Source organism: Schistocerca serialis, chromosome 3 (genome assembly GCF_023864345.2).
Source record: "Schistocerca serialis cubense isolate TAMUIC-IGC-003099 chromosome 3, iqSchSeri2.2, whole genome shotgun sequence".
NCBI classification, from domain to species: Eukaryota; Metazoa; Arthropoda; class Insecta; order Orthoptera; family Acrididae; genus Schistocerca; species Schistocerca serialis.
In genome coordinates, this window is record NC_064640.1 from 221,659,165 (window position 1) to 221,680,384 (window position 21,220).

The 21,220-nt window shown below is 45.9% G+C and overlaps 1 protein-coding gene across 2 annotated transcripts in view; it reads left to right on the top strand.

The window, feature by feature from the left end:
* The window catches only part of LOC126469954 (uncharacterized), a 676,617-nt gene that overhangs the window by 591,615 nt on the left and 63,782 nt on the right, over positions 1 to 21,220 (top strand). For both annotated transcript variants that reach the window (XM_050097364.1, XM_050097366.1), the window contains exon 4: positions 12,008 to 12,241. In XM_050097364.1, coding sequence (XP_049953321.1) covers positions 12,008 to 12,241 — 234 coding nt within the window. The remainder of the gene's footprint in view (positions 1 to 12,007; positions 12,242 to 21,220) is intronic.

A 21,220-nucleotide genomic window follows, 5' to 3' on the forward strand; every position in this document is an offset into this window, starting at 1 on the left:
TCGGTTGCATCTGTAACCAATTTTGCACCGCAGAAATGACGTCTTCATCACTTTCAAATCTTCTTCCCTGTAGTGCTTCCGTTAAGGGTCCAAACATGTGAAAATCGCTTGGAGCCAGGTCTGGACTGTATACTGGATATTCCAGCACCTCGAATCTCATCTCCTTTATTCCGTCGGCTGTCCGTATGGCAGAATGTGGGCGAGCGTTATCTTGCTGCAGGACGACACCTCTTCACAGTTTCCCACGACGTTTGGATCTGATTGCAGGTTTTAGTTTCGTACGCAACACATCACATTCAACATACAATACAGATCTGGCTCTAAAGCCACGTTTACGCTGGGGCGACGTCTTGCGACATTGTGGAAATGTGGCGTGCGTCGTCTTGTCATTTAGTTCTAAATGTTTTGAAATGCTTAACTACTGCATAACACTTTTTCAAAATTAATAAGCAAACATATTAATAGTATTAATAGTAAGACTGTATTAAAAACTTTCAGTGTTCGGCTCCACAAATTTAAATTATATGTAAAGTTTTACTCCAGCGCGTGGGAAATAAACATCCCAGGTTGGGATGCATAAACTAAAACCAGAGGAGGGGATGGTCTGATGCAGAGGGGGGGAAATCCCCCTCATCCCCCCCTGCAAATCGCACACTGCTTCTCTGTAAATAGATGCGTTTAATTTTTTGCGTTTAATTCCATTTGGAATTTAATCTGGAAGCTTAAATCAGCCATGGCGGTTACCACTCCATGTTTCACGCCGAAGGCTGGGTTTTCCCGACCATACGGCCAGAGACTACTAGCCGCTGTCCTGTTGTCTTTGTAATTCTCATACTCAGTGTCCGCCAATCACAGAGGCTCAAAGGGTGCCACCATCTATTGATGGCACTGGGAGACCCGTGTGGCTACTAAGCTCTGCCTGGCTCGGTCCCCACAACTCCTCTGTAGTAAAAACATTCGCGATGGCTCGCCCGTGCCTGTGTCTCATCACAAACAGAAGAGGCATACGTGGCCGCGTCTGCTTTGAAAGTTTCTAGTCACAATTACTGAGCTGTGCTCTCTCAAAGTATATTAGAAAACGTTCCACTGCAGGCCATATCAAGCTGATGGCTGTCTTCTGCAAAATGTATGACGTACTATAGCTTGCCTTCAAACAATGTCTCCAAATCTTCGAAATGGACGAAGAGGCTCTATACTTTACTTGCCGAGATACCCAGGTTAGACTTCCTTACATCTTTTTCTCTGAGAAAAGCTAAAAGATACCGTTTAAAAGGATATACCGACTACACCAGATGACATGCTGTCTGCTCTGATACATTTAATGAAAACCTCGAACATTGTATCAGTCTTTAAACGATGTACTACATCTACATTTACATACAGCCTCCGCAAACCACCGTACGGTGCACGCCGTAGTATCACTATTAGTCATTTCCTTTTCTGTTCCATTCGCAAATACAGCAAAGGAAAAACGACCGTCTATATCCCTCTATACGAGCCGTAATTTCTCTTATCTTCGTGGTCTTCACAATCTTTATTGTATTGCATTATATGTTAACCGGGGGCCTAGAAACGACGGAGAGGCTCCCTCCCCGCCGCAGCCGCAGTGGTCCACAACCCCACGACGAGTACCGTAGTCCACTTCACCCTCCACCGCCCCACACCGAACCACTCTTTCAGGGTTATTGTGCGATTCGGCTCCCAGAGGTCCTCCCCCTCCACCCCGCCCCCCGCCAGGGAACGTCTCACACCACACGAGTGTAGCCCCTATGTTTGCATGGTATAGTAATGGTGGTATATGCCTACGTGGAGAACTTATTTCTGCAGCAATCGCTGACATAGTGTAGCCGAGGCGGAATAAGGGGAACCAGCCCACATTCGCGGAGGCAGATGGAAAACCGCCTAAAAACCATCCACAGACTGGCCAGCTTACCAGACCAGGCGGATTCGTGCCGGGGACCAGGCACTCATTCCCAATCGGGAAAGCTGTGTGTTAGACCACACGGCTAACTGGGCTGGCTAAGTTGGCGCATGTAGAATCGTTCTGCAGTTAGCTTCAAACGCCGTTTCTCTAAATTTTCTCAATACTGGTCCTCGATAAGGACGTCGCCTTCTCTCCAGGGATTCCCATTTGAGTTACCAAAGCATCTCCGTAATACTTGCATGCTGAGTGAACCTAATGATGTCTTCACTCAATTGTTTCGATGTCCTCCTTCAATACGATGTGGTAGGGATCCCAGTCACTCGACCAGTACTCAAGAATGGGTCGCACTAGCGTTCTATACACCGTTCGATTATAGATGAACTACACTTTTCCAAAATTCTCCTAATAAACCGAAGTCGACCATTCGTCTTCCCTATTACCAACCGGACCTGCTCATTCCATTTCATATCGCTTTGCAGCGTTATGCCTAGATATTTTAATCGATGTAGCTGTGTCAAGCTGGACGCTACTATTTTTTAATTAGAACGTTATAGTACTGTTTTTCCTATTCATCCGCATTAACTTACATTTTTCAACATTTTACAGCAAGGTGCCATTCATCACACTAACTAGAAATTCTATCTAAGTCATCTTGTATCCACCTACAGTCACTCAACGACGACAGCTTCCCGCACACCACAACATCATCAGCAACCAGCCGTAAATTGCTACTCGCCCTGTCCGTCAGATCACTTATGTATACAGAGAATAAGAGGGGTCCTATCACACTTCCCTGGGGCACTCTTGACGATAACTTTCTCTCTGATGAATATTCGTCGTCGAAGACAACATACTAGTTTCTATTATTTAAAAATTCTACGAGCTATTCACAATCTGGGCACCTGATCTGCGTGCTCGGACATTCGTGAACAGTTTGCAGTGGGGAACCGTGTCAAACGCTCTCTGGAAATCTAGGAACATGGAATCTGCCTGTTGCCCTCCATCCACGCTTTTTCTTATATCATATGAGAAAAGATCAAGCTGAGTTTCGCACGAGCAATACTTTCTAAATCCTTGCTGATTTGTGGACAGAAGCTTTTCTGTCCCAAGGAAAGTTGTTACATTCGAACTCAGAATGTGTTCAACAATTTTGCAGCAAAACGATGTTAAGGACACTGGTCTGCAATTACGGAGAACTGTTCTTTTACCTTTCTTATATACAGTCACCTGCGCCCTTTTCCAGTCGCTTTGGACTTTACGCGATAAATGCTAGCTAAGTACTGGCCAATGCCGTTAAGTAGAAGCTTGAATTGATGCTGATATCAACATTTTGAAAACCACCTTTCAATGCCAATTTTCTTTCTTCTTCAGAACTCAGAGAATTGATTTATTCACTTTTTTCCTGAAGTTTGTGCTGGTACATAGAGCCGACGACTATCAGCGTTTACAGTTCTCAAAATGCGATTGTTCGTGGATTACTTATCCCAGAACCATCCTAGTGTTGTGACATCAATCACCGACCAAACTTCGCAGCCCATCGAGGTGTGCCAGAACACTGCTGACGCAGCACTCTGTAATACAACGGTCTGCCCTATCGGTGTACTGGGTTTCCCCATACCATGGCACAACGTTGCACTTCCGTAGCCACCCATACGACAGAAGGCAACATAGCCTGCCACAGAGACTATAAATGCTCATCGGTCAGCCGTTAGCAGCAATTGTACTAGTACTTCGACAGAGTCCTAGATTTCCGACTCCAGTCGACGCCGTGACTATCCAGCCGTCGGTGCAATGTGGAGCCGAGCAGCTCCCACCCCGCCAAACAACGAAACAAGTTAGCCCCATGTCTACGAGACACCGAGTGCAGGCTACGTCAAAGGTGTCAACATTTGACATTCCAATCCACTTCAAGTTGCACCTGACCGACTGTTAGGAGCTACCTACAGACCAGAGTCAGCTTGCTAGCTACCGGGTGATGCCATCCTTGCGTCAGCGAGGCCACATCCCCGACCGCTGATCTTCCTCTGGGGCAAGCTCGCTGCCTAACTTACCCACACACACTGACGAGGGGCCACACTTAGCACCAGCGAGTTATGTGATGTAGCGCACTGCTACCTGGATGTCCACACGTCGACGGGACGCAGACATATACACTCCTGGAAATTGAAATAAGAACACCGTGAATTCATTGTCCCAGGAAGGGGAAACTTTATTGACACATTCCTGGGGTCAGATACATCACATGATCACACTGACAGAACCACAGGCACATAGACACAGCAACAGACCATGCACAATGTCGGCACTAGTACAGTGTATATCCACCTTTCGCAGCAATGCAGGCTGCTATTCTCCCATGGAGACGATCGTAGAGATGCTGGATGTAGTCCTGTGGAACGGCTTGCCATGCCATTTCCACCTGGCGCCTCAGTTGGACCAGCGTTCGTGCTGGACGTGCAGACCGCGTGAGACGACGCTTCATCTAGTCCCAAACATGCTCAATGGGGGACAGATCCGGAGATCTTGCTGGCCAGGGTAGTTGACTTACACCTTCTAGAGCACGTTGGGTGGCACGGGATACATGCGGACGTGCATTGTCCTGTTGGAACAGCAAGTTCCCTTGCCGGTCTAGGAATGGTAGAACGATGGGTTCGATGACGGTTTGGATGTACCGTGCACTATTCAGTGTCCCCTCGACGATCACCAGTGGTGTACGGCCAGTGTAGGAGATCGCTCCCCACACCATGATGCCGGGTGTTGGCCCTGCGTGCCTCGGTCGTATGCAGTCCTGATTGTGGCGCTCACCTGCACGGCGCCAAACACGCATACGACCATCATTGGCACCAAGGCAGAAGCGACTCTCATCGCTGAAGACGACATGTCTCCATTCGTCCCTCCATTCACGCCTGCGCGACACCACTGGAGGCGGGCTGCAGGATGTTGGGGCGTGAGCGGAAGACGGCCTAACGGTGTGCGGGACCGTAGCCCAGCTTCATGGAGACGGTTGCGAATGGTCCTCGCCGATACCCCGGGAGCAACAGTGTCCCTAATTTGCTGGGAAGTGGCGGTGCGGTCTCCTACGGCACTGCGTAGGATCCTACGGTCTTGGCGTGCATCCGTGCGTCGCTGCGGTCCGGTCCCAGGTCGACGGGCACGTGCACCTTCCGCCGACCACTGGCGACAACATCGATGTACTGTGGAGACCTCACGCCCCACGTGTTGAGCAATTCGGCGGTACGTCCAACCCGCCTCCCGCATGCCCACTATACGCCCTCGCTCAAAGTCCGTCAACTGCACATACGGTTCACGTCCACGCTGTCGCGGCATGCTACCAGTGTTACAGACTGCGATGAAGCTCCGTATGCCACGGCAAACTGGCTGACACTGACGGCGGCGGAGCACAAATGCTGCGCAGCTAGCGCCATTCGACGGCCAACACCGCGGTTCCTGGTGTGTCCGCTGTGCCGTGCGTGTGATCATTGCTTGTACAGCCCTCTCGCAGTGTCCGGAGCAAGTATGGTGGGTCTGACACACCGGTGTCAATGTGTTCTTTTTTCCATTTCCAGGAGTGTATATCTCTTATACGGTTTACTGATTAAAGAATGTTTGTACTGAATGACCTCTCCTGAGTCCGCACTCACCGTGGTACTGGTAGAACGTAACCCACAATTTTCGCACTCATCATTCTGGAGCAGAAGTGTCCGTCCTGACCAATGTAAATGTAAATGTCGTGTGACTAGGGTCTCCCATCGGGTGCAAGTCTTTCGATTTGACGCCACTTCGGCGACTTGCGGGTCGATGGGGATGAAATGATGATGATTAGGACAATACAACACCCAGTCCCTGAGCGGAGAAAATCTCCGATCCAAGCGGGAATCGAACCCGGCCCCTTAGGAGTGACATTTTGTCGCGCTGACCACATTTTTTTGTTCGTTGTTGATTGTTGTGTTTTGTCGTTGTGGACGTCACATGACTTCCGTTCAAGTTCGTTTGTTGATCCTTCCACTCAGTTTTTTATTACAGAGGCCAACCGGCTCTCAGACCGAACACGCTTTTTTTTTCTTTTTTTGTAATCTCATTTTGTTCGTTATAATTCGTTGCAATTGTTCGTAGCGGACGTCCCCTGACGCCCGTTGACGTTCGTTATTAATCCATTCACTCAGTTTTTTTATTACAGATGGCAGCTAACCCTCTGACCGAACACGCTGAGCTACCGTGCCGGCAAACACGCTGAGCCACCGTACCGGCACGCTTTGCTGATACCATTACACTAGTTTCACTTTGTTAATGCCAATGGGCATTCTGTCATTCAAAATCGCGACTTTATAAAATAAACGAGCATTCTAGTGATTATTTCTATATGTGTGTGAGTTACAATTGTGGGCCATTGGATACATCTCATATCTGTGAAAACAGCACATCAGCATAACCTTCCATGTCTGGGCTGCAAGTTTTAGGTGATTCACCTTGTGTATGGACACATTTCCTTCCACTGCCTCGCTCTACCCTGATTTCGAACCTTCGTTGATAACACTGGGCTCTCATCTGAGAGGACGGCGATTCAAATTTCCATACAGTCATCCAGATTTAGGCTTTCAGATGCTTACTAAATCGCTCGAGACAACTGGTGGGATAATTCAGTTTAAAAGGAAACACTCGCTTTATTTCCCCAGTCCAAGCCTTAGCTCCATCTCCAACGACCTCGTCGTTGACGGGACGCTAACTTCTAATATTCCTACCTTCATTCAAAATTTTGATTCTAGTCCACTCAAATCTCAAATTAGTTAAATAGTCGTTTATTCTTCCATAGATCATTTACGAAATATCTGGCACGTCATCTTAATAGAAAAGCAAACATTAAAAAAAAAAAAAATAGCTACGCCATGCATACAGTAATACTATCTTATCAGAATCTACTTTTAAACTGTTCGTTTGTTTCATACTACTCGTCACTGCCCACACTACACACACACACACACACACACACACACACACACACACACACAAACATTTCGGCTGAAATCAGGACTTTGACAACACTTCAACAGTTCTATCGAATTCTTCTTGTTATCCCCTTGAACCATCTGAAGAAACCGAATCAGCACCTCACCACAATGAATGGGATGTTCAGCCCTACAGAATGTAAATATGTTAGAATTTTCCGTCACATGCCCTGGATATACGATTTGACAGTAAGAGTCATTAAGCCACGATAATTTACGGCAGAATGACAGTTATCTGTTATTCAATAATGTCAGTTTCTTACCATTCCCTACTCCATTTTATCTAAATAATCTTCGACTTTGTGGTTTTAATTGTTTAAGAGGTACACCTTAATTGACTCTTCAGATATCTGGATTTTAGTTGTCCTTTTATCGTCCTTGGGAAATTTATTGTACAATTTTATCCCCATGTAGAAAATACCCTTTTTTGTGTGTATTTACTCTTGATAAATGCAAGTTTAGCTTGCCTCTTGTTCCATGATCATGAGCGTTGCTGTTTGTGATATGTTCTTGATGTGCATAAAGGATTGGTATATATACTCACTTGGTGCAGTCAGAGTTCTTTGTTGTTTAAACAGATCTTTACACTGAGCTCAGTTACTATTTTTAGTTATTTTTCGGATAGCTCTTTTCTATAATCTGAGTGTTGAGTCCATGTTTTTTGTATGAGTCCCTCAAAAAATGATTCCATATAAAAGTTTTATGCTTTTAGTTGGTAACTGGGAAATAGTGTTTGAAACTAAACGTCTCTATAGTAATGTGAGAGAAGTTTTCTAAAATTCCGAGTATAGATTTTGATCTAGATTCATTTTTGCTACCCTACTTTTAAACACTAACAGATCTGTGCAAATTGCTTTTTCGGTATGTGATTTTAATTAACCTGAAACGTATCTGACTCTGTAAATTAGACTGAAAATAAAGAATGGTTCACAAGAATATTTAGAATGACTTTATCGTGAAACCATCACACACAATGACTAACAGTTACGTGTTGTAAATGTGCCCTGTTAAAAATGCATTTATTGAACTTATCCGAAATTTTGATGATGAAAACTGATCTTAAAATTCTCTTAAAAGGTTCATTTAGGCCCTACAATTGATTCTTACCTTCGCAGCGGATAACTCGGCTCGACTTTGTGTGCACTGCAAATGAGTTGAATGATGAGCTGTAATAAATCACTGAGCAGCAGTTTGCCTTCTTATCTTATTTATTATCAGGGTGCATCAGCAAATTAAGCCTTTGTTATCTTTTTGAAAATATGATTCACTGTTCACGCAATAGTGCAAGGCGTGATAGTCCAAGTTTTACGAAGTATATCTTTCACTTAACAGAGGAGATACGGTTCAGGAGATTTTAAATCATTAGTAGTGTATTTTGTAATTAGATAATATCCTTTTAGTAACTCAGAAATGACTCTTAATATGAACTATAACTACTTTCTATCACTGCCATACACTATCAATATTACGTTTGGCACATAAGCTTTCTAAACTGCGTAATTTTTACACTTTTATATTCTTAATCAGATATGTTTAACTTAATCTTGGTGGGGGAAACTAATTAGGACACTGAAATCAAGACTGATAATTGTCCCTAGACACCAATACGTAGATATTACAAAACAAAATGACAACTTTACAGTTTACCGTACTCTTCGCCTTCCTAATGAAATATTTTTAACTAACAGTGTAGAGAGTAAGATAATGAGACTACTAAACATGTGGCTGATAATTCATTGTGGATACTAGCACGTAAATACTGTTAAGCACAAATAAAACTTTACGCTACAATAATAATTACTGAGCTAGAACTTCCAGCAATTAAAAACTTATTGCAGATTACCTTTTTCCAAATGAGCCGATCCTCTACAAAATACTTTCTAAAATATTAGCCTTTATTCTTTGCCCTCGATTAAACCATCTCAAACTCTAAATTCATTCTTTGTGCGGTACATCTGTAATCCAATCTCCTCACTTTGTCACGATACAACATTCTCTCGCGCTCTTTGGCCGACTTGACTCCTACTGGTAACAACTGCAACTGGACTGTTACACAATAAAACAACCTTTGGTAACCAAAGAAGATATCACTCAAGTGTTCAGGCACCTAAAGACGCTCGTTGTGGCAATCATTCTTAACAAACCGATATTTCTTATGGTAAATTTTTACAACCATTTCTGTTAATATGTACACCTTTCACATAGCTAAAACTGTAGTGTATATAGGAAGAGTATGTAACTATAACGCATTTCTGTTACACTCTGATGACAAGACTCTAAGGGTATAGTACGCTGATCACATCTTCTTTGCTCGTATATTTGAGTATCATTCCGCTTCACGTGACTATCAAAATTAATTCCAAAAAAGTTTGTATTTGCTGTGCTGTCTATGAAAGTTTCATCCACATTTACTTTTACAGAATTATTCTCCGCTCTTTACGCAGAAATTAGAGTTGTTTGTTTTCTTTATTTTCAGTGTAATATATTACCTGACGATTAATTATAAACAACCGTCAGACTTTGATTTTCTTTCCCTACTAGGGGTGCTGTCTTTTTTTCATCTGGGATTACAATGTTGCTGTCATCATGATTGAAACACTCACAACACTGGTGTGATATCCTACAAAATTTATTATTTGTTACACGAACAGGTTTTCGGCTGTACAAAGATAAGTATGTGGTGCAGTGAAATTTTGTTGGATCAAAGATTTTAAACTAGTGCATCTCCATTGAGAGAGAGGAAAAGTTATGTTAGAATTACGAATAAAACAAGAGGGATTATTTCAGTGTAAATGCGATGTAACATCATTTAACTAGGATAGAATATGTGACAAATTAACTAATGAACTATAGAAAAATTACAACAGTTGTGCATAGAAGAAAATAATTGAACAATAAACTTTGGTGACATATTCTAAATATGTGGCTCAACAAAATAGTCTTGTCTTTCACTGGTCCTAAATTACAAACAGATAAGATACAATAGTGATATTAGGCAGGTGAGTGAAGCAGCTGTGATTATACAAAGTAAAATTGCTTAACACAACGAGATAAATTATAGCAACCGAAATAAAATGGGGCATGTGAATAAGAGGAGTCATTTACAACATGGCTTGGATGGGGTTATGAGTAGTATCTGCAGTTGGAAGTGGCGAATAAGGGAACTGTGTCTGATCATTAAGTATTAAGCTTGGGTTGATGGACATGTGTTTATTAATTTCCAAAATTTCAAGATAGTTCATCTTCCTGCCTTTATGGGTGTGATGTAATACTTCATGTTTCACCTTGTAACTATCGGCTACTTTAAGCAGGTGCTCTGCTGTCATCAGTAAAAAGAATTTTTTTTCCCCACGTCACTTCCTAACTCCCAGATCTTTGGGACTGAAAAGTACACCCAATCCGCACCATACAACGAATTATTCCCAAAAAAAATCACGTTCTAGTAACGTCCTCACACACATATGCCCACACTGACTTTGTGATGGTTCTATATTTACGTGACCATTGCGGCACTCCAACTCCAGTTCTTGATACCAGTAATATCGTACTACTTTTCTGCGAAGTAACAGACATATTGTTGTGACAATATTCACATTTGGTTTTATTAATATATAGGTACTCCGATGTATCGATATATTACAGTGATATGGTTCTTGTGTGTATTCATTTCTGTGAGGCTGTAATAATCTTTGATTTATTTGTAACAGTTTTGGCGCGAATGCGCACAGGGCAGTCTTTGTTTCACTTTGCAGAAGTTAAGTTGTTATTTCGCTTTGTAAAAGAACAGTCAAGTCTTGTGTTTGGTTAAAGTGGAAATTAAATATATGAAGATTGATACAAAACTGTTTTCTTGATGATGTGACAATTAAGAAGAAGTATATTTGAATTTACAAGAAGTTTAATAAAAATGTGGATTGTCAACACCAAGTCAAAAATTATTTGTACCATACCAATGTTCTGATCTGCGATTGTTCGATAATTAAGAATTTCCTGAAACACCCATTTCGTAGGTCTTCAAATATTGCTAAAATACAGATCTGGAACTTCTAGCAGTCAAAGTGGAATCACCCTAGAATGAACAAGACGAGCCATAACAACTTCGACAAAATCTACATGGGAATCCATTCAAGATAAGTGCCAAAATTAATGACTTTTTTTACAGTGTCTTCATTATTTCCATTCTGACGATACGATCCGCAGTCGATAACTTTGTTGTTGCCCAATAAAGCGAACATATGCTGCGTGAGCAATATTATTAATCTGATTTCTAACCTACTTTGCAAGTAGTGGTATTGTTAGAACTTCCTGCACAAAATTCCCCTTGCTACATTCTCTGCCCCGTACATCACTTTAGCTCATTTAACCACCATTCTCCTTGTGGTGTCACCGCCAGACACCACACTTGCTAGGTGGTAGCCTTTAAATCGGCCGCGGTCCGTTAGTATACGTCGGACCCGCGTGTCGCCACTATCAGTGATTGCAGACCGAGCGCCGCCACACGGCAGGTATAGTCTAGAGAGACTCCCTAGCACTCGCCCCAGTTGTACAGCCGACTTTGTTAGCGATGGTTCACTGTCTACATACGGTCTCATTTGTAGATACGACAGTTTAGCATAGCCTTCAGCTACGTCATTTGCTACGACCTAGCAAGGCTCCATATTGAGTTACTATATGTCTTCTGAACAGATAATATTGTGAATCATGTACCATCAAGAGCGAAGTTCATCATTAATTAAAGTTAAGTATCAAACTAGCTATGTCCGCTTTCTGAGTTCTAATTCCTTGTCATGTTCCAGACCTCACGTCAGTATAGTCCTTCCCTCCTCACGCCAGCCTGCGTGAGCTAAAACGCGTGCTTTACGGCCCCCTCTCATAACACGGTGTTGGCTCTTCTGCCAACACAACACTCCTGGCCAAAAATTCCGTTTCTCTGCCGTCTTCTCATCCTCTCTGAAGTGATGGAGGAGGATTGACCTAGCGACCACGACTGAGCAGGTGGAATCCGAATTAAATTCCCGTCCCGAAAAGTTCTCCCTGCCAACAGTGCCCCCACTACAGATGAGCTAACGTGTGCGGGCAGATGCTGGAGCAGATCGGGCTGCAGTGCCCGCTGCTGGTGGAGCTGCAGCTGGTGTCGACGCCGATGACGGACCGCGGGTTGGTGCGGCTGTGCGTGGGGTCGGACGGCACGCGCCTCTGCCAGCGCCTGGCCCGGCTCGCCGTCGCTGACACCAGCGTGACGGTCTGCGGCGCCGCAGTTGCCCTGCAGTCGCTGCCCTGCCTCTCAGAGTTCGACTTCGACAACATCTTCGAAGTGAGTGTAAAGCGGGCCTCTTTCGTACTAGTTATTGCTTGTGGGGGGATGTGATGGTACAGATAAACTGAAGAGCCAAAGAAACTGGTACACATACCTAATATCGTGTAGGGCCCCCGCGAGCAAGGGTGGCATGGACTCGACTAATGTCTGAAGTAGTGTTGCAGGGAACTGACACCAAGAATTGTACAGGGCTGTCCGTAAATCCGTAACAAAACGAGGAGGTGGAGATTTCTTCTGAACAGCATGTTGCAAGGCATCCCAGATATCCTCAATAATGTTCATGTCTAGAGAGTTTCGTAGCCAGCGGAAGTGTTTAAACTCGGAAGAGTGTTCCTGAAGCCTCTCTGTAGCAATTCTGCACTTGTGAGGTGTCGCATTGTCCTACTGGAATTGCCCAACTCCGTCGGAATGCACAATGGACATGAACGGATGCAGGTGATCAGGCACGATGCTTACGTACGTGTCGGCTACCAGAGTCGTATATAGACGTATCAGGGGTCCCATATCACTCCAACTGCACACGCCCCACGCCACTACAGAGCTTCCACCTGTTGACATGCAGGGTCCGTGGATTCATGAGGTGTACACGTCCATCCTCTCGATACAATTTCAAACGAGACTCGTCCGACCAGGCAACATGTTGCCAGTCATCAACAGTCCGACTGGCCAGGTGAGGCGGAAGGCTTTGTGTCGTGAAGTTATCAAGGGTACATGAGTGGGCCTTCGGCTCCGAAAGCTCATATCGATGATGTTTTGTTGAATAGTCTGCACGCTGGCACTTGTTGGTGGCATGGCATTGAAATCTGCATCAATTTACGGAAGGGTCGCATTTCTGTCACGTTGAGCGATTCTCTTCAGTCGTCGTTGGTCCCGTTCTTGCAGGATCTTTTCCCGGCCATAGCGATGTCGAAGATTTGATGTTTGTCATCAAGGGTACACGAGTGGGCCTTCGGCTCCGTAAGCCAACATCGATGATGTTTCATTGAATGGTTCGCATGCTGACACTTGTTGATGGCCCAGCATCGAAATCTGCGCAATTTGCAGAAGGGTTGCACTTCAATGCCTTTGAACGATTCTCTTCAGTCGTCGTTTCTCCCGTTCTTGAAGGATCTTTTTCCAGGCGCAGCGATGTGAAAGATTTCATGTTTTACAGGATTCCTGAGATTCATGGTCCGCTCGTGAAATGGTCGTACAGGAAAATCCCCACTTCATCGCTACCTCGGAGATGCTGTGTCCCATCGCTCGTGACCCGGCTATAATACCACATTGAACCTCACTTAAATTTTGATAGCATGCCGTTGTAGCAGCAGTAATTGGTCTAACAACTGCGCCAGACACTTGTTGTCTTATAAAACCGTTGCAGACCGCAGCGCCGTATTCTGCCTGTTTACATATATCTGTATTTGAATACACATGCCTATATCAGTTTCTTTGGCGCTTCAGTGTATTTGAAACGAGTTTTTCAGTTTCTCTCTCTCTCTCTCTCTCTCTCTCTCTCTCTCTCTCTCTCTCTCTCTCTCTCTCTGTCCCTACATCAAGCCTTATGTCAGCATGACTTTAACTTATGATAAACAGTAACTAGTGTGGTGTAATTTTGCACAAATTACTCACCTCTAATACTTGGTTTAAATATCGGTAATGAGTGTTGCACGTGTGGAAGAAAACTACGGACAGTGTAAGGTTTCGGATTCAGTTTACTCAGATTTCAAACCAGATTGTAAACTGTAAGACATTTACAGGATCAGATGTGGACTCTGGCCATAATTTATTGGTTGTGAACTGCAGACTGAATCTGGAGGAAATGCAAAAAGGTAGGAACTTAAGGAGGCAGGATGTGGATAAATTGAATGAACCAGAGTTGTTGAGAGTTTCGCGGAGAACACTAGACAACTTTGGGGTCAGATGGAGGAAAGGAGTGCAACAGAAGACGAATTGGTAGCTTTTAGAGATGCAATGTGGAAGGCAGCAGTGGATCACAATGATAAAAAGACAGTTTTTAGCAGAAATCTGTGCGTGTCACAGAAGGTACTGTATTTAATTAACGAAAGGAGAGATCATAGAAATGCAGAAAATGAAACTGTCGAAACTGACTACATACGTCTTAAAAATGAGATTGCCAGAAAATGCAAAATGGCTAAATAGGAACGACTAGAGGACAAATGCAAGACTGCATAAAGACGCATGACGAGGGAAAAGATAGCTGCAGCTTAAAAGACAATTTAAAAAGATTTTTGGAGGAAAGAGAAGCAAGTATATGAATACCAAGAGCTCGGATAACAAGCCAGTACGTAGTAGACAGGGGCACTTAACCTTTAAAATGTCTATATTCAGTTTTTCTTTCTATGTTCCTTTAAGTAATTACACTGCATGATCAGAAAACGTGAAGCACCGGGAACGGGAAGAGGAAATAAAATGAAACTTCACGGATCGCGCGCGTAAAATTTACAAAGAACTTATCACTATGATGTTGCAACCTCCCTGGCCTAGATGCATAATCTGATTCGGTTGGAAAGAGTGTCATAAAGCCGTTGTATCCTCTCCTGAAGCAAACTGGTCCTCAACTGTTGTAATTCGTCCTTCATTTCCTGGATACTAGCACTGTGATAGAGCTGACGTCCGAGGTGGTCCCACACACTATCTATGTGGGAGAGCTGTGGGGATCTTGCTCGACGTGGTATTACCTCAAAATCCATAGACAGTTCATAGAGACACGATGGGTCCCTAGATCATATCACCAGGAGTAATACCGCTGTGCTTCTCCAAAACATTGGAGCGATGGGACCAGTCCCCACGTCGCCACCATACTAGATTGCTATACCAAGAAGAAATGCAGATGATAAACGGGTATTCATTGGACAAATATATTATACTAGAACTGACATGTGATTACATTTGCACGCAATTTGGGTGCATAGAACCTGAGAAATCAGTACCCAGAACATCCATCTCTGGCCGTAATAACGGCCTTGATACGCCTGGGCATTAAGTCAAATAGAGCTTGGATGGCGTGTACAGGTACGGCTACCCATGCTGCTTCAATACGATAACACAGTTCATCAAGAGTAGTGACTGGCGTATTGTGACGAGCCATTTGCTCGACCACCATTGACCAGACGTTTTCAATTGGTGGGAGATCTGGAGAACATGCTGGCCAGGGCAGCAGTCGAACATTTTCTGTATCCAGAAAGGCCCGTACAGGACCTGCAACATTCGGTCGTGCATTATCCTGCTGAAATGTAGGGTTTAGCAGGGATCGAATGAAGTACCCTTCATTCGATAACACATCTGAAATGTAACGTCCACTGTTCAAAGTGTCGTCAATGCGAACAAGAGGTGACCGAGACGTGTAACAAATGGCACCCCATATCATGATGCCGGGTGATACGCCAGTATGGTGATGACGAATACACGCTTCCAATGTGCGTTCACCGCGATGTCGCCAAACACGGATGCGACCATAATGATGCTGTAAACAGAACCTGGATTGATCCGAAAAAATGACGTTTTGCCATTCGTGCACCCAGGTTCGTCGTGGAGTACACCATCGCAGGCGCTCCTGTCTGTGATGCAGCGTCAAGGGTAGCCACAGCCATGGTCTCACAGCTGATAGTCCATGCTGCTGCAAGCGCCGTCGAACCGTTCGTGCAGATGGTTGTTGTCTTACAAACGTCCCCATCTGTTGACTCAGGGATCGAGACGTGGCTGCTCGATCCGTTACAGCAATGCGGATTAGATGCCTGTCATCTCGACTGCTAGTGACGAGGCCGTTGGGATCCAGCACGGCGTTCCGTATTACTCTCCTGATCCCACCGATTCCATATTCTGCTAACAGTCATTGGATCTCGACCAACGCGAGCAGCAATGTCGCGATTCGATAACCCGCAATCGCGATAGGCTACAATCCGACCTTTGTCAAATTCGGAAACGTGATGGTACGCATTTCTCCTCCTTACACGAGGCATCACAACAACATTTCACCAGGTAAGTCCGGTCAACTGCTGTCTGTGTGGGAAATCGGTTGGAAACTTTCCTCGTGTCAGCACGTTGTAGGTGTCGCCACCGGCGCCAACCTTGTGTGAATGCTCTGAAAAGCTAATCATTTGCTTATTACAGCATCTTCTTCCTGTCGGTGAAATTTCGCGTCTGTAGCACGTCATCTTCGTGGTGTGCCAATTTTAATGGCCAGTAGTGTAGTTTCCGACCTATGCTGCAGGATAACACAGAGCGTTGTAGGGAGTCAATTTCTTGTTATCGGATGGCTGGTGTATGTGTGAAGGAGTTGCGATGTACCTGTTGCAAAATACGGCAGTCCTCCCTTGCGGTGATCAGACATATGGAACCTTGATGACGAGTATCCTTGTCTTTACGTTCGCATGGAGTCCGACAGTGGTCCATTATCACATCCCAATGCCCCACAAATATGGATAATGCGTGATTCGACCAGCCGGCCAAACGGGAGATTTATAATGAGGCCCCTATCAGACTGTGACAGGCGCTGATAACGCTGTCTTACACGATTACGTAGCACCCCTGTGCCCTTCATAGCGATCACTCAACATCTGACACATTTCACGCCCCACATATACCCTTCCAGACCTGACAGCAACAGTATGCAAGAACAATGTAACGCACTCTGGTGGCTGTTCTACCTGTCAAACAGAATTGCAACTCTAATCATTTACATACCCGCCGATGTATATACTTGTGCGAAATTACATTGACATCGTACCATGTCTTCTCGAAGTTCGGGAAGTTACTTTTTGGGGGAGGGTGTAGACAGAGAGAGGGAGAGAGAGAGAGAGGACCAAAAACAAACTGTTACCCCCTCCCCTTTCCATAGAACAACCATGGACCCACGCCGTCAGGGTCGGCCGTTGTGGCCGAGCGGTTCCAGGCTCTTTCAGTCCGGAACCGCGCTGCTGCTACCGTCGCAGGTTCGAATCCTGCCTCGGGCATGGATGTGTGTAATGTCCTTAGGTTAGTTTAGGTTTTAGTAGTTCTGAGTCTAGGGGACAAATGGCCTCAGATGTTAAGTACCTTAGTATTCAGAGCAATTTTTGAACGCCGTCAGGCGGCATGCAAATTCTACAGTAATTGACATTAAAATTGCTACACCACGAAGATGCCGTGCTACAGACGCGAAATTTAACCGACAGGAAGAAGATGCTGTGATATGCAAATGATTAGCTTTTCAGAGCATTCACAGAAGGTTGGCGCCGGTGGCGATACCTACAACGTGCTGATGTGTGGAGAGTTCCAACCGATTTCTCATACACAAACAGCACTTGACCGGCGTTGCCTGGTGAAACGTTGTTGTGATGCCTCGTGTAAGGAGGAGAAATACGTACCATCACGTTTCCGACTTTGATAAAGCTCGGAACGCCGTGCTGGATTCCAACGGCCTCGTATCATTAGCAGTCGAGCTGACAGGCATCTTATCCGCGTGGCTGTAACGGATCGTGCAGCCACGTCTCGATCCCTGAGTCAACAGATGGGGATGTTTGCAAGACAACAACCATCTGCACGAACAGTTCGACAGCGTTTACAGCAGCATGGACTATCTGCTCGGAGACCACGGCTGCGGTTACCCTTAACGCTGCATCACAGACAGGAGCGCCTGCGATGGAGTACTCAACGACGAACCTGGGTGCACGAATGGCGAAACGTCATTTTTTCGGATCAATCCAGGTTCTGTTTACAGCATCGTGATGGTCGCATCCGTGTTTGGCGACATCTCGGTGAACTTACATCGGAAGCGTGTATTCGTCATCGCCATGCTGGCGTATCACCCGGCGTGATGGTATGGGGTGCCATTGGTTACACGTCTCGGTCACCTCTTGTTCGCATTGACTGCACTTTGAACAGTGGACGTTACATTTCAGATGTGTTACGACCCGTGGCTCTATCCTTAATTCGATCCCTGCGAATCCATACATTTCAGCAGGATAATGCACGACCGCATGTTGCAGGTCTTGTACGGGCCTTTCTGGATATAGAAAATGTTCGAATGCTGCCCTGCCCAGCACATTCTCCAGACCTCTCGCCAGCTGAAAACGTCTGGTCAATGGTGGCCGAGCAAATGGCTCGTCACAATACGCCAGTCACTACTCTTGATGAAATGTGGTATCGTGTTGAAGTTGCATGGGCAGCTGTACCTGTACACGCCATCCAAGCTCTACGTGACTCAATGCCCAGGCGTATCAAGGCCGTTATTACGGCCAGAGGTGGTTGTTCTGGGTACTGATTTCTCAGGTTCTATGCACCCAAATTGCGTGAAAATGTAATCACGTGTCAGTTCTTGTATAATATATTTGTCCAATGAATACCCATGTATCATCTGCATTTCTTCTTGGTGTAGCTATTTTAATGGCTAGTAGTGTAAATGCGTGTTGTTACAGGGTGACAATTATTGAACTACACTCCTGGAAATGGAAAAAAGAACACATTGACACCGGTGTGTCAGACCCACCATACTTGCTCCGGACACTGCGAGAGGGCTGTACAAGCAATGATCACACGCACGGCACAGCAGACACACCAGGAACCGCGATGTTGGACGTCGAATGGCGCTAGCTGCGCAGCATTTGTGCACCGCCGCCGTCAGTGTCAGCCAGTTTGCCGTGGCATACGGAGCTCCATCGCAGTCTTTAACACTGGTAGCATGCCGCGACAGCGTGGACGTGAACCGTATGTGCAGTTGACGGACTTTGAGCGAGGGCGTATAGTGGGCATGCGGGAGGCCGGGTGGACGTACCGCCGAATTGCTCAACACGTGGGGCGTGAGGTCTCCACAGTACATCGATGTTGTCGCCAGTGGTCGGCGGAAGGTGCACGTGCCCGTCGACCTGGGACCGGACCGCAGCGACGCACGGATGCACGCCAAGACCGTAGGATCCTACGCAGTGCCGTAGGGGACCGCACCGCCACTTCCCAGCAAATTAGGGACACTGTTGCTCCTGGGGTATCGGCGAGGACCATTCGCAACCGTCTCCATGAAGCTGGGCTACGGTCCCGCACACCGTTAGGCCGTCTTCCGCTCACGCCCCAACATCGTGCAGCCCGCCTCCAGTGGTGTCGCGACAGGCGTGAATGGAGGGACGAATGGAGACGTGTCGTCTTCAGCGATGAGAGTCGCTTCTGCCTTGGTGCCAATGATGGTCGTATGCGTGTTTGGCGCCGTGCAGGTGAGCGCCACAATCAGGACTGCATACGACCGAGGCACACAGGGCCAACACCCGGCATCATGGTGTGGGGAGCGATCTCCTACACTGGCCGTACACCACTGGTGATCGTCGAGGGGACACTGAATAGTGCACGGTACATCCAAACCGTCATCGAACCCATCGTTCTACCATTCCTAGACCGGCAAGGGAACTTGCTGTTCCAATAGGACAATGCACCTCCGCATGTATCCCGTGCCACCCAACGTGCTCTAGAAGGTGTAAGTCAACTACCCTGGTCAGCAGGATCTCCGGATCTGTCCCCCATTGAGCATGTTTGGGACTGGATGAAGCGTCGTCTCACGCGGTCTGCACGTCCAGCACGAACGCTGGTCCAACTGAGGCGCCAGGTGGAAATGGCATGGCAAGCCGTTCCACAGGACTGCATCCAGCATCTCTACGATCGTCTCCATGGGAGAATAGCAGCCTGCATTGCTGCGAAAGGTGGATATACACTGTACTAGTGCCGACATTGTGCATGCTCTGTTGCCTGTGTCTATGTGCCTGTGGTTCTGTCAGTGTGATCATGTGATGTATCTGACCCCAGGAATGTGTCAATAAAGTTTCCCCTTCCTGGGACAATGAATTCACGGTGTTCTTATTTCAATTTCCAGGAGTGTATATAAAATAAAATCGCATAACTTCTAAACGGTTTGCGTTAGGACGTTCACACTGCACGATTGGCCGCGAGGTACGATGGGAATTCGTATGTGCATTATGGCATTATGGTTTGTTTAGCGATGAAGTCCACTTTCATTTGAAGGAGTTCGTCATTAAGCAAAATTGGCACACTTGGGGGCTGTGAAATCGCAGTTCGCGATCCATAAGTCTCTTCACCCTCATTGGGTGAATGTGTGGTGAGCAGTGTCCAGTCACGAAATAATCGGTGCGATATTCGTTGATGGCACAGTGACTAGCGAAAGGTACATGAAGGTTTTGGAGGATGATTTCATCCCCATTATCCAAAGTGACTGATTTCGACAAGATGTGGTTCATGCAAGACGGAGCTCGAACCCATCTAAGCAGGAGAGGGTCGATGTCCTGGAGGAGCACTTCAGGGACAGCATTCTGGCTCTGAGGTACCCAGAGGTCACTGGCATGAACCTCTATTGGCCGCTATACTCTCCGGATTTGAACACATGCGCCCCTCTTTGCGAGGGCTATATTAAAGGCAAGGTGTACAGCAATAACCTCAAAACCATTGCTGAACTGAAAACAGCTATTCAGGAGCTCATCGACAGCATCGATGTTCCGACACTTCAGCGGGTCATGCAGAATTTCGCTATTCGTCTGCGCCACATCGTCGCTAATGATCGCAGGCATATCGAACATGTCATAACCTCAATCCCAATAACTGTATTGACGTTTACGTGTTGAATGAAGTATGTGCACGCCGTAGTTTGTAACTAACTTACTTTTTTTTTCATGTAGTTCAATAATTGTCTCCCTGAAACAGCGCTAAGCATGCCACAACGTGACTATGTTTCGTGGAGTTTTGAGTAGCACCAGTAATGGCGAAGTGGCTCTTCGCGAGGCTGAAGCACGGTGCTTGGCAGCATGTCGACAGCGGCCATCAGTAAAGGCGACACCGTGCGCATCCTCTCCCCTGAGAGTATCCACCGTGTTTCTGGGTGGGTGAATAATTACGGTGGTCCGTGTTATCACCACCGGATGGCTCGCCGGAGCAGCGCTAGGATTATGAACCACTGTCGTAATTACGGCTGCTGGTCCCACATCTCGCCTGCTACTTTCCTGC